This window comes from Schistosoma haematobium, chromosome 2, assembly GCF_000699445.3.
Source record: "Schistosoma haematobium chromosome 2, whole genome shotgun sequence".
In the NCBI taxonomy this organism is placed as follows: domain Eukaryota; kingdom Metazoa; phylum Platyhelminthes; class Trematoda; order Strigeidida; family Schistosomatidae; genus Schistosoma; species Schistosoma haematobium.
In genome coordinates this window covers 17,311,051-17,326,604 of record NC_067197.1, presented here as the reverse complement: position 1 = coordinate 17,326,604, position 15,554 = coordinate 17,311,051, and the positions used below count along the sequence as shown (strand labels likewise).

The following is a 15,554-nucleotide window of genomic DNA, read 5'->3' as shown; positions in this document are numbered from 1 at the left end:
CGGATAATAATGTATCACAAATTAACTGAAACTATAAATCTCAATCGTTGATGTTAAGGCACTATGCTCAACACGATATTTAGTTATTGTAGTTTCGATCATTTATAAAATCCATTTCTCTTACAATGAATCAGTCATAGATTCAAATGAGACTGATATTCTACAGTTCTCAGGCTAATATTATTTCGTGACAAAATAACCTCAAATTATATAAAATTATTTGTTTTTACTCGTAAAAGCAAAAATAGTTAGAACCTTTAGACTTAGTTTTAGTTCTGTTAGGTTTATTGAAGTTGTTCATGAAATAATCTAATTAAAGCTACTCAATATCTTTGAATTAAAAAGAAAACGAATATTGAAGGTCAAGTCAAATAAATGTATATGATGTACCATTTAAATCAGATCCCTTATTTCATTTATTTCATACAGTCTATGCTTACTTACTTACTTAAGCCTGTTACTCACAATGGAGCATAAGCCACTGACAAACATTCTCCAACACACTCTCTTTTTTCTACTTCTATACAATTAATGTTCATTCTTCTCATGTCTGTCTCCATTTCCCGGAGTAATATGTTCATTGGTCTTCCTCTTCTCCTTTGACCTCGTGGGTTGCAATTGAGGGTTCTCCTTGTGACGCAGTTGTGTGATTTCCTCAATGTGTGTTCTATCCAATTTCAACACGTCTTCCTGATTTCTTCCTCCGTTGGAATCTGGTTTGTTCTCTCTCATAGTAGGTTGTTACTGATAGTGTCTGGTCTGACCAACGGATCCGAAGTATTTAGCGTAGACATGTGTTAATAAACACTTGTATCTTGTGAATGATGGCTTTTGTAGTTCTCCAGGTTTCCTCCTCATACAGTAGAACTGTCTTGACATTTGTATTGGAAATTCTGAATTTGATGTTGGTTTGTGGATAGTTATTTTGAGTTCCATATATTCTTCAATTGTAGATATGCTACTTTACAGTCTATACTACTATTTATTTCTTTATTCTAATATGTTTCTTTTTTCTCTTTTTCTATTCTAGAAAGCTAAAAATTATCTACATGAATTATTTCATCCACCATTTAGTTGGTTACAAAAAATGATGAGAACTATAATTTGTAAAAATCAATTTAAATCTTCACCAGTATCTATGAATGATAATACAGATAATAAATGTATAAATTATCCAAATATTTTCTTTCAAAATATTCATCAAGGATCAGAATTTGATTTAATGCATAATAATCCAATATCAACTATCAATTCAAATACAATAAATAATTTCTCACATCAAACTACTACACTTAATAATCAAATAGATATCTTATCATGTAGAACAACTGCATTAGTTGAATCGAATAATTTTAATGATAATAATGCATCAACTCATTATTATGATTCAAAACAATTATATAAACAATTAACTAAAAAAAACATTCTATCTAATCAAACAATGAAATATAAACATTATAGTACACTTCCTTTAGTAACCAATACTTTAAGTAATACATTCAATTCTAGTGGTTATATATTCACTTCACCTAAATGTATATCAACAGTAGAAACGTTACCAATATTTAATCAATCGAATTTATATCATTTACAAAATGATTCAACAAAATATTTTACATATGATGGACAACATCGTAAATTCTATTTAATGGCACGTTATTTACGTTCAGCACAAAGACAACGTAGACATAAACGACGTGTACAAAAACGTCTTCAAGAACAGGAACGCTCTGAAAAGAAAAGACTTGAAAATGAAAAACTATATGGTACATTATTTAGTCATCAGAGTAATCAAATCATTGATGATAAGAGACAAAATATACATAAAATAAAATCTTTAACTAACATCTCTGATGATAAAGCTTCAACTGGTTCAACCATACTCAGTGGGTCTGGTATGGAAGATTTTAGTGATGGAAGAATACGTTTATTATGCTGGAAAGATATTGATATTGATTTAGAAGTACGATCAATAGATGAAACTTACGATGATATACATGGCCTAAAGAATATTGAAAATACAAAGGACTGGAGCACAAAAGCAACAGTTGATGGTGCAACTGTGATAGTAAATATGAATGTCTTGGAGCCGATATCTCATATGAATAAAAAACGCTCGATAAAATGTTCTATGAGTAAAATAAGATGTAATCACAACTGTTGCAAAACTCATAATTCAAAATCATATATCAATCTTCAACAGTCTACTCAAAATAACCTATCCTTAGTGCATACTATGACTGAACCAAAAAATGAAACACCAAAGTACTGTACAATGAGCAATACAATCTTAAGTTCATATCCACAAACACCATTCGAAGTGGCATGCTCATCATCTAAACCTTTTCACAAATTATTAACACATTCGATTTCTACATCAGACAAAGAAAAGCTTTATGATGTGAAACCATTATCAAACTCAATTAGACCCAATCCTGCAGCTATACACACGTCGTATCATCAAATACCTATGAATAAACTCAATGTTTCAAAATCAGGTTTATCAAGCCTACCAATACACAATTCACTCCAACAAAAACAAACTTCACAGATTCCGACTACTTCTGCAAGTAGAGCTAACATACCACCTAAACTGAATCAAAATTTAAGCTTTTTTCCAACAGTCACTTTACCCAATTCCTTTCATTACTCACAACCTAATCAGTGTTCTACGATGTCTTTCCTTCCTGAATCCCATAGTTTACAACCTGATTCTTTTCAAAGGCTCTTACAATCCACAGTAATTTCCAATCCATTTGCAACATGTGAAGATGTTTCACGCGATATAAAACCTGAACAACTGGGTAGATCGCGTCTTTCATTAGCGTCATCACGTGGCGATTTAGACAGCGAAATAGTTGTACAGTTAAGTTATTACTCCCAACGTGGTAGTAAACAATCGGAAGATTTATCATTTTTTTCTTATCGTGATGGCTTTTCTGCAGAAGAGGATGTATCCAAAGTGACTGTACCAATAAGTTTATCACTAGTCATTATGACAACTTACATACTTATTGGAGCTATTGTATTTTCTATATGGCAAGATCCAGATTATCTAAAATGGTCATATTTTTGTTTTATTACATTATCAACAATTGGGTTTGGAGATATAGTTCCAGGTAAGTTTGATTAAACAGTAATTTTTTTATCTTGATAGACCGTACTGAATGTATACTTGTCATTTCATTCTTAAGATAACTTCATTATGGTCAACTGTAACTATTTTTTAATGAGCTGACCTATCTAATACATACAGATTGTTGAATGCAGTTCACCAGTTAACAATTAATTACTGAAACACTTCATTCCTTTCTATGATTCATTATAACCAAACACATTAGAAATATTAAGAGATCATCATCGAGGTAAATTTATCGTTTTCTCTCTTTAGCAGCCCTCAAGTGCCTTACTTTAAACAAATGAATTGAAATCAGTGCTTTGCTTTTCCCAGTGGGCTGTAAGTTCGATATATTATGACTTGTTTAGAGACATTTTTGTAAATATTATTATTACAAACAAATAGGTTTAGCACAATTATGAGGCAATGCAATGAACCACAGTTTATTTTTTTACGAATCACCTAAAGAAAAACAATATAATCAGTATATTTTTCTTAAATACACGTAGATTATTTACTGAACTATATGTTATGAGCACAAACATGTTGTTTTTCGTCCAGTTTGATAGTTTAGCGTACATTATATGAATGTTGCAATGAAAAACTACAACAAGATAGCTACTACAGTAAATTCTGAGCAATCTCTGTTAGTGTTTCTTTTCGCTAAGTTGAATTTTGAATGAGGGTGGCGAATTACTGTGCGGTTATTTAGTACATTTGTCTTTTACTTCATATAGCTATTTCATAAACTGATTATCAATCTTTTTTGTTCTTATAAGTTCCAGCACGGTATTTGGAGGTGTTAATATGACACAAAACTATATACACCTATTATTGAAAGGAATATAGAATTTACTTACTTACTTACTTACGCCTGTTACTCCCAATGGATTGTAGGCCGCTGACCAGCATTCTCCAACCCACTCTGTTCTGGGCCTTCTTTTCTAGTTCCATCCAATTCTTGTTCATTTTTCTCATGTCTATCTCCATTTCCCGGCGTAATGTGTTCTTTGAACTTCCTCTTTTCCTTTGACCTTGAGGATTCCACGTAAGGGCTTGTCTTGTGACGCAATTGGGTGATTTCCTCAATGTGTGTCCTATCCACTTCCAGCGCTTCTTCCTGATTTCTTCCTCCGCTGGGATCTGGTTTGTTCTCTCCCACAGTACGTTGTTGCTAATAGTGTCCGGCCAACGGATTTGAAGTATTTTGCGTAGACAATTGTTAATAAACACCTGTATTTTCTGGATGATGGCTTTCGTAGTTCTCCAGGTTTTTGCCCCATACAGTAGAACTGTCTCGACATTTGTATTGAAAATCCTGACCTTGGTGTTGGTTGACAGTTGCTTTGAGTTTCAGATGTTCCCCAGTTGTAAATATGCTGCTCTTGCTTTGCCGATCCGCGCCTTCACATCTACATCAGATCCACCCTGTTCATCAATGATGCTGCCCAAATACGTAAAGGTTTTTACACCTTCCAAATCTTCTCCATCAATTGTGACTGGATTGGTGCATGCTGTGTTGTATCGGAGAATCTTGCTTTTCCCTTTGTGTATATTGAGACCTACTGTTGCTGAGGCTGCTGCTACACTGGTCGTCTTCTCCTGCATCTGTTGTTGCGTTTGGGATAGAAGGGCCATATTATCTGCGAAGTCTAGATCGTCCAACTGCATCCTAGATGTCCATTGTATCCCGTGCTTCCCTTCAGATGTTGACGTCTTCATGATCCAGTCGATCACCATGAGAAAGAGAAAGAGTGAGCAACCTTGCCTAACACCGGTCTTCACTTCGAACGACTTTGTCAACTGTCCTCCATGCACGATTTTGCAGTTTAATCCATCATATGAACTCTGTATGATATTGACTATCTTCTGAGGCACGCCGTAGTGTCGAAGAAGTTTCCATAGTGTTGTTCTGTCAACGCTATCAAATGCCTTTTCGTAGTCAATGAAGTTGATGTAGAAAGATGAATTCCATTCAATTGATTGTTCCACAATGATCCGTAGAGTTGCGATTTGGTCTGTACACGATCTATCCTTACGGAATCCTGCCTGTTGGTCACGAAGTTGGGCATCTACGCAGTCCTTCATCCTGTTTAACAATACCCTGTTGAAGACTTTTCCCGGTATTGAGAGAAGAGTGATGCCCCTGTAGTTATCACACTTGCTGAGATCGCCTTTCTTCGGTATTTTGATCAGAAGTCCTTCTTTCCAGTCTTTTGGTACTTGTTCCTCATCCCAAATCTTATTGAAGAGAATGTGGAGTATCCTTGCAGTTGCCGCTACGTCTGCTTTTAGTGCCTCTGCTGGGATGTTGTCCGGTCCTGCTGCTTTGCCACTCTTGATTTGTTTGATGGCCATGCTGATTTCTTCAATTGTTGGTGGGCCAACATTGATTGGGAGGTCCGTGGGTGCTGCTTCGATGTTGGGTGGGTTCAGTGGAGCTGGTAGATTCAAGAGTTCTTTGAAGTGTTCTACCCACCTGTTTTGTTGCTCTTCAATGTTGGTGATTACCTCTCCTTCCTTGCTTTTCACTGGTCGTTCTGGTTTTCGGCGATTTCCAGAGAGTTTTTTTGTCGTGTCATACAATTGTCTCATGTTTCCTTCTCTTGCAGCCTTTTCCGCCGCCGTTGCTAAATCTTCCACAATATAGAATTTAGTTATCTAATAAGTGCCTACTTATTTTACTGAAGAAAATAATTTTAAATTTTTATTATCCATTTTCTTTATCGAATTTTCACATTTTCTTTTAACTTTCGGTTACGTCATTTTGCCGACTTTGAAAGTGTTGAAAAAGAAAAACAGTCAAAGAAAAATGAGAACAAAATAAAGAATTAAATTAAAATATGAAATGATTTCATTATTTATTATGGTCATAAAACTGGTACACTTATACACTTGTAACTGTTTCCATATTTGAAATAACTTGGAGTACTTCAATAAAGAGATTTCTTCTTGGCTATAAGATAATTAGAACAATGAAATGTGTATATGATATGTGATCGCTCTTTACATCATCATTAACCTACATCTATTTTTTAAGAACATTTTAGGTAGTTTTTTAAAAAAAAGTGAAGTATTATGTTTATTTAAATAAATGAAATTCAGATACAAACCCACCTTGGTAATATTAGGTTACTATCCAGTGATTAGGTTTCAAAATGTTTTCCCAATATTTCTTCATTATCCCTGTCACCTCTTACCCTCCATTTCTGGTCTAGTTGACTTATTATTTTTATATATAAATATTCTTAACAAGTATATGTGTGATCAGATTGTTCGAAATGTATTACGCTAATATATCACATAGTCCTGGAAATCTTCGTCTTCTTACTACACTATCGAAATTTATCAAACGAACTAATTGCTTTAAACTTCAGATTATGAAACTACTCCGAAAAAATTACATCATCTAACATCAAATGATACTTAGACAAATCAAATTAGTGACTCCATTTCTACCCATAACTCTGTTGTGCAGAATTTCAACTTATAAATAAACTGTCCCTTTTCTTATGCGTAACTTAGTGAGAAACACTATGTATTTTGCAATAAACCAATATGAACAAAAGTATGCTGAGCTTACTACAAATATCACCAGTGACAACGTATAGTGGCCGATCAATTTAGCATAGTGACTAAAAGCAGAAATGTATACTATTGGATAAAGACTCAGTCGTCTCAAGGTTAAGCGCTCACTATGTGAACTTATGTTTTTGGCTTTAATCACTAGTGTAGTCATGGATGTGCACTCCTGTTTATTCACTCAAACAAATAACTATTATATAATAAGGTAACTTTAAACCACTGTTAACTCAGTGTTAATATCTCTTATAAGAATGAGTAATTATAAAGATTATTCACAAATAATCGCCAAAGTTATAACTAAAATTAAAACATTCTACATAAACCCTAAAATTTATAGCTGAAAACAGACTTATGTTACGTTCACAACTATCTTCTTCATAAGTATCTTTTTTTTCTGAAAAATGTTAATCAAGATCAAGTGACTCAACCAAAAACGGATTATTATTTAATTTTCATATAAAATGCTTTGACAAGTATATGTGTGACCAGATCATTCGAAATGTATGGGGCAAATACATCACAGTTTTTCAGATCAACTTCGTCTTCCCATTGTTCTATCGAAATTTATAAAAGGCGCTAATTAATTTAAATGTTCATAATTAATAAATTTTTCATCTTTACAAACGTTTTTAAAGTTTTTAAGTTAAGTTAGCTTATTTCTGATTACATAAATTTCAAGTAAATTTAATCACTTGCCATGCTTGTTTTCTGTAGATGAGAACATTAAATCATCATAAAAATATCTTCAATGAAAGTCGTGAACCACTAGATTATGTCCCAGTGGGAGTAATATCTAAAGACGTCATGTTAGGTTGCTGAAACACACTTCTGAAAGGTCAGCGAATTAAAAGATCTAAAACATAGTAATAACACTGGCAACTGGTTGCAGATACAAAATGAAGAAGACTATTGATATACTAGTACTGACTAAATAAGAAGTTGATGATGGACAGAAAAGTAACCAAACGAACAAACAGAATTTTTACCTACTAATAAAAACCATCATTCATCATCTAAAAGACCCATTCGCATATCTTGAAGTATACATTGAGCAGTTCACTGTTAGTACGTACGTAAAATGTACGTAAATTGTAACAATTTATATGATCTAATGATCTAAGTCATAAACTTTTACGTTTGAGCCACCGAATGTTACGTAAATGAAAAAAGAGGAAACATCCGCTTAGTTTCGTCAGTTACTTTCTAATTTAGTCGAATATTCTAGACAATAAGAACACTAAAACTGATGATGAGAGCTCAGTCAGTAAATGTAGTAAAAATCAACAAATGCAACGTTATACACCTCAGAATATAAAAACATAAGATGAAAATGGTGAACATGGCTAATTTAAATAGGTATTCCTGATAAAGGAAAAATTTAAGAAAGTAACTGCAAAATAGTTCACGATTGTCGAAGATAACTAAAATGTATTGGTACAGTAGAGTAATTAGTGAAGTACAGGTTAAAAATATTTTCGGTTAAGAAAGTCAAATCGGAATACAAAGAGTGCTAACATGACTCGCGTTATTGATCTCACCAGTTCATGTTATTTTTATGCAGCTCCAATCATGTTAATCCTACATTTCCATGTCTTTTTGTAATATATTGTATGGATAATTTCTCATTGTTAATTATTTCTAATCGATCTTCGGATTTTAATTTGCATGCTTACTTGTTCAGCTCTTTAAAACGTATGTAATGCTACTGCTATTGACACAAAACTTCAAAGAAAATATGAATTAGAGTTTGCGATATATCATGCTTGAACTAGATATGCAAAAATTGAGTTTCTCTATTTGTTTGGACATCCTTTAAGAGTGGGAGATGAACAGTATTGTCCTGTTAGAGGTTGTAATATGTGAAGCTATGAGGATGGGATAAAATCTTTCGCTACAATATATATATATATATATATATATATATATATATATATATTGATGCTGTGAGCTCTATTATAATATAGAAGTACACTTTTGAGGATAATTAATGGATTTCATTATGGATATAAAGAACTCATTTAACCTTGAAGTGTCATTTAAGAAAAGATAAATTTATCATTTGTCGTTATTTTAGTGGGAGAACTGTCCATAATATTTTAACATTTTTAAAACAATAAACATAAGTTTCATAACATTTTGTCTTTTAAAATATTAACGTTTATCATTGTTGATCGTACTGTCAATATCAGTTGATTTATTGAATCCGGTTATGAATTGTCTGTTATTTTCTTAAATTGAATCTCCGGCTATTTGCTTTCTCCCACCAGTTTCTTTATGGTAAAATTATCTTCAGATTATATGAAATCTCAACACAACCATAATTAAAAAGTTATATATATTTAAATACGTTCGACTAGCTATTTTATTGGTTACTTATCTCTCTGGTTTCATCTAATGACTGTTCAGTTTCCTGTATTTGCATTCAATGGATTACATTATTTTATAACACCTTACCTACTACTTCAGTACTTAAACTCAATGAAAATACTTAAATCAAAGTTGAAAATTGATAGTTCCTTTTATGAGTTAAAAATTTGAGACGACTGCAATCTAATCAATATATACCGTATCACGCAACTTTATAATCATGATATAACTATATAGTAGGTGAAAATTTCTATTTGAATATTCATCTGAGATTTAGCTGGTATATAAATTATAGATTTCTATCTCTTTAACATTAAAAAATATATTACTGATAAAGTGAAAATCTGGTTTAAATTGTGATTGAATCATAAGCATGTTATGAGATACTACATTAATAGAAAGATATTCTGAATTATGGAAACAAATGTTAAGTTTCAGTAGTTAAAATCATGAGTCAATCATCTGCTCACTAGTGACGGACTTCAAGAGGCATTTCCTAAAGTTCTAGTGAGAAACCGTTACCAGTGGAGTTCAACCAGGTCTGTTGTGAGATATCAGCTCACTGAAGACAATGGTGTACGGTGGCGCAATTTCGTGGATTGGTTGAAGTTAGAGATTAACACCGTTGGATGCCGATCGGCGCAGTTGTCTAATGGTTAAGCGCTCGCACGCGAGACCGATAGGTCCCGTGTTAGAATCTTGCGGGGGGCGGGATCGTGGACGCGCACTGCTGAGGAGTCCCGTACCAGGTTTTCCACAGTGGTCTAGCTTCAATCGACTCATGATTTCAACTATTGAAATTACCGAAATCTCCACAAAACCCCTTCTGAAAATTTTTCTCTGATCATGGTAAAAATCTGAAATGCATTCGATATTAGAACTACACTGAACTATCATAATTTCATTTAATAATCACTTAATCGATTAAGTTAGTTCGATTTTTTGTTTTGTAATTGGATCCAGGAATAGTGTTTTAACTTTAAACCACCAGTGAGTTTTCTATGGATTACTTTAGAAATTGTTAATCGATGATTTTGTCTAGTTAGAGTTTTTGTAGCAAAAAATCAACAGGTATCAAAACGGGATATTTTAGTAGAGCTCATTTACTGATAAGTTAGATGATCACTGAAACCTTGGGAGCACCGAACGATCGTTTCGTTCTAATCTTGGACTCCTTAGATGTGCATTTTCACAACTGTACAACCGAAAGTCGGACCAAGGCCCTTCATTCTTGAGCTTTAAAAGATCGGCTCATGATCTCAAGTAAATTCAGAAGTCTCCATTTAGCAGGAGGTTTACTAAAAATATTTTGCATCGTTTGGTTTACTGTGTGATTTCACTAAACTTGTAGCTTCCTTGAACTGGTCTCATTAGCATGTGTCATTGCAACACTATAACAAATATCATTATCTCCTAGTTTCCAAAGATGTCAAAGCTTTATAACTCAGAATCGACTGTCCGTGTTATTCAAATAAAATTAGAGAACTGTGAAGACGGTCCATGGGTAAACTCGAGGAAGCTCTAAGAAGCTCAGAAAGAGCAGAGGAATATTCCATAATCACTACATGGATCTTCTCTATTGGACAATGCTAGTAACCCCATGTTTGCGGATTGCATAACTATAATGATGATTTTGTTTTTACTAAAAAACCATAAATTCCTGACAGTCTTGTACCATAATTGACACTATTTGAAATAACATTCCCTTCACTTGAATTCTGTCTTCTCATTTGCGACTTGGGAGGGTTCTAGCGTTCGAGTACTCAAGCCATACGTGGCATATCAAGAATATAAGCTCTAGATATAACAACTGGAAAAGTCTAGAAGACGTTACAGTGGAGACGGGGTGAAAAAAAGAGCCTAGACAATCAGCATACAGAATTGTCATCGATGTCCTTGAACGACATTGGTTGTTAACTTGTCATACTGTATTTTCTATTACCGAGCTCATTCATACAGAAACAGAAAATAGCTCTCCCTTCCGATCAATTACAGTTGCTAATTCAGCGACAACAGCAGCGTTTTTAAAAAGAATCAGTTGGAATTTATAGACAAATTACACACAAAGCTACTGAATCATCCATGTTTTGGAGATGTAACGGGAGTTGATGAACTAATATCTAAATTGCGTACAAAGCTGGAAAATGATTGCAGAATGTATGAATGTGTCGATACAAGCCTCTAAGAATTCTTGATAAGCAGCAGTGTGAGCAAAGCAGTAGCAGTCATTCATGATCTGCCTAGTGGTCCAGAAACGTCTATTTCAGAGATATGCCCTGTAGCGGGTTCAAACCCCATTGTCCCCGAAACACAATGTATATTCGGTGAAGCTTTACATGATAAACATCCTAGATTTGCAATTCACACAAGAAAAAAGTTCAACGGATTATTAATTTGCCTGAAAGAAAAACTATATTGTTCACAATAGAAACACTTTTACCTTTTAACTGAATGAAACTAATTTGTCTCGAAACAATAACCTTTCCCTTTTTACTATCACACCTTATTCTAATTCACAATGTTTTACTAAATGTCTAAGTTCTATTAACTTATTCTTCAATGATTAAAATCATAATAATCATTGAAAGTGAGTTTATCTAAGATAATCTAACATTAGGTCTTCCCAGTCTCCCACATTGTTCGGACGTTCCATGTACCTATAAAAATTGTTGCTCTGGTTGTTAGAAGGGGCATCGACCTCGTGGATTCCGAAGGAACTCGGCTTTCACCATGAAGTGTCATAATTCTTCTAAATGAAGACCTTCTAATTCCCAGGGTAGAGTTAAAATGGTTTGAGTTATTTTTTCTGGTTAGCGTTTTTTTAGCGAGTTAGTTTTCTACGGGATGGGGTCGCTAACCCCATGCCCAACCCTCCTCCTTTACCCGGGCTTGGGACCGGCAGTAACTCTAGGAGAGCTACAGGCGGAGTTGATGATCTAACATAGTCCTTTTAAAATGCAACAAATGTCAATGTTGACATTAAATTTAAAATATCATTTTGCAAATTCATTAAAACATAATTGGCTTTATTAGGAAATAGCTAATCAAATATTACTTAATTTATTACAAATTACCATTTAATGTACTATAGAACAAAGGCCACATATACTTAGAAGTTACATTTATAATTATATTCTTCATTGATTCTGCTTTTCTATTTGAACTGATTTTATAAGGAAATAGGATATCACTAGTAAACTATTATGTATACTGTATAAATTCCGTAGAAATATTTTCCCCTAATTGATTGTACGTTCTTCATTCATTTAAAATGTTTATCTCCCACAACTGTTGAATTACATTTTAAGTTAGTATCACTTTTGTGACCACTCTCCAGATTCTACACCTATTTTTATAATGTTTCAACTATTAACTTACTGGATAGTTTTATTTATATTATCAGTGTTTTAAAGTTTATTGGATTGAACTCCTATGGTTCACAATTCAAATTTCATTAAATTTATGATTTAACAAAAGGTCATTCATTTGTATCAGTTAGAATATATATATCTATGTATATATATTACTATATATGCATTAAATGAATCTGAATAAAAATCAAGGCTTAAAACGGGCATGAATCTACTCGTTCGGTATAATAACTGTTCATTTATGAACAGACCAAAGTTTATTCAATTAACTTCGAAATCGAACTCATATAAAGCTTGCGACTTCAGGTAATATCGATGCAGTCTGGACAGGATGCACATATTATAATAAGAGACTGATCAATTGCAGTCCTAAATAATAATGGGAAGATTCAAGTAAACAACATCAGGTGAATATAATTTCACCCCATTGCACAAGCAGGTGGCTATCAGGACTCAATAGATAAGTGGATAACGTGATGGAGTTTGAAGCAAACATTACTGTGTTCGAGTCTCGGAGTGAACATCAACTCTGAGATGCAGGTACATCCAACTGACGAGTCCCGAATAGGACGAAACACGCGTTTTTGTTATAAAATGGATTTATACTTTTCTCTAAGGCTAAATATAACACTGAACTGATTATATTTACTCGGGTTTTCTATATTTAATTATTATTTTGTAACAATGATTTAATAGTTTATTGTTTTAATGAAAACGGAATACATATATAACCTTTTCTTCATGAACATTATTATTATTAAACTCATATCTGTTTGAGCACATTCAAATGTAAATAAAGCAATAAATCTATCATTATGTAACATGATATGGTTATTTGATTATTTTACTATTGATCAATACTTTCATTTGTCATTCTGTCTAAGTTTTTATATCAGTTCGATTAAATTAACTATTAAACTCACATAACTATATCTGGTTTCTAGGTTAAAAGCAGATAATGACATTGAAAATAATAGAAAATATGTAAATGTATTCTGTAGGGAAATATTATATACAGTTGTATAAATAATTAATGTTTATAGTCTCGATTACTGCTAATTTTCAATCACTGATTCTACATTTCCTAAAAGTATCATGTCTTTTTTTCTGCTAGAATGTTTCATTCACTTTAGTCATGTAATTGAACATTAAACTTTTTCAAATTAACCTCATTCAATGATTTGTACTATTTAGTTAACTAAATAAATGTCTGTATATCTTAGATATCACCGTACAGTATAGTCATAGGAAAAAAAAAGGAACAGAAAGTTCTAAAGAAGATATCGATCAACTGGTATTCTTTATACTATATTACGAACTGACTAGAAGTAAGTATTAATCTTAAAAACCAATTACATTAAAAGATTCAATGTGTAAATTCGTGTCTATGCGATGAGTTATTAGTGTAATTTGCTTAAACTTCAGTGAATACATTGAAATAACCAAGTATAAATTGTCACATTTTCAATTGTTCTTTGTAGAAATATATAAATTCAACAGAATTCAACTTTGCAATTAGTCACACATTATTACTCTTTTAAGTTTTTCTTACTTATTTTAGTCTTCTTTTTTTTGTTGTTATATTTTTTTTTCAAACCTCTTTTTTCATTCAGGTACCAAAATTGATTCAACTAATCCAAAGGAAAAAATGATTATCATTTGTTTATATGTTGCTATTGGTTTATCAGTGTTTGCAATGTGTTTCAAATTAATGCAAGAAGAAGTTGTTGATAAAATGAAATGGTTCGCATTAAGAATTGGCATATTGAAACGTAAAGAAACAACAGACACTACTGATAGATCATTATATCCTATGAGTAGAATTTGATTTTTTTGTTGTGAATTTCTATACATAAATATCCTTATTTATACATATTAAATTACCAATTCTGATGGAATATATTACTGAAATGTTTTTAACCAAAATCATATATATATATATATATATATATATATGTATATATATATATATATATATATATATATAAAACCAAACAATTTTCAAACTATTGTATATAGAAAGAAATATGTAGTGGTTACAAGTGCATTTAAAGAATGAGTAAATATACGTACATATATATATGGTAATTCTACTTTTCTCAACTATAAATATACATTTATAATTGTTTAATTGTTCATTAAGTGATAATTCATTGAAGGGATTCTCATATTGGTTGTTGAAAGTTAATTTACACAAAAGATGGTGATAATAAATTAATTAAGTAGATATCAAATGTAACGTTGCTTCTCTGTCTTGTTCCTGAAATCTTATACCTTGACCGATAGGGTTCTTGAAGTAGTAAATACTAGACAAATATCAACACTAAGTGATCAGTTATTACAAGCATCTCATTCCTCCATGAGTTCAGGTGTAACCTAAATATCTCAGCAGTGATATCTACAACTATGACACTGTGAGAGGTATATTCAATTCCCATGAAGGTATAGGTTCCTTTGAGATTGTTAGTGAGTTTTTAGTGGTCCGATATATGACTCTAGTTCGATCGTATGAATGCTTGTTATTGAAATGTACATACCGCCAACCCTCGTATATGACTATTGACTTAAATTGCGTTAGTGAATAATGGAATTAAATAAGTTAAATACTAAAATGGAGTTTGAATACTAATTTTTCGTACACTCATTAACCTGAACAGACAATCAGGGGGATGAAGCAAAAGCGGTGAAGGAAGTGAAGAGGAGAGAGCGAAATGAATCGGAGAAAACATTTGAACCATCTCGATTTAACCAAGTGTAAAATGATATTCATAATCAAACAAAAATAAGCTACAGACATGTGATGAGTAGGATAAGCAATGTACACACATACGCTCATATAAAAATAGTCAAGGTTGATAAGCGAACAGTTAGAAAGATCAAAATGTGACTCAAGAAGAATGAATAAATTGGTCTATCTAAAAGCAATAAGAACCGATGCCAGCTTGACACGGTACTAGACACCACGAGTTATGTTGACGGTTGTTTAGATCCAGGGCATCTTGCTGATTACTCCCAACCACTAAACATTCAAACTTAGATCACGTGATTCTGAGTAACAGGAACTGGTAGACACATTACGACATGGTCGACTTGTAACCCTAGAAATAAAAAAT

At 32.6% G+C, this 15,554-nt stretch overlaps 1 protein-coding gene across 1 annotated transcript in view; it reads left to right on the top strand.

Annotated features, from left to right (window-relative positions):
- The window catches only part of MS3_00010772 (uncharacterized protein), a 75,283-nt gene extending 60,764 nt beyond the window's left edge, over window positions 1–14,519 (top strand). The window contains exons 3-4 of the mRNA XM_051219173.1: window positions 1,031–3,119; window positions 14,055–14,519. Of these exons, the coding sequence (XP_051067660.1) occupies window positions 1,031–3,119; window positions 14,055–14,269 (2,304 nt within the window). The 3' untranslated portion in view covers window positions 14,270–14,519. The remainder of the gene's footprint in view (window positions 1–1,030; window positions 3,120–14,054) is intronic.
- The last annotated feature ends 1,035 nt before the right edge of the window (window positions 14,520–15,554 follow it).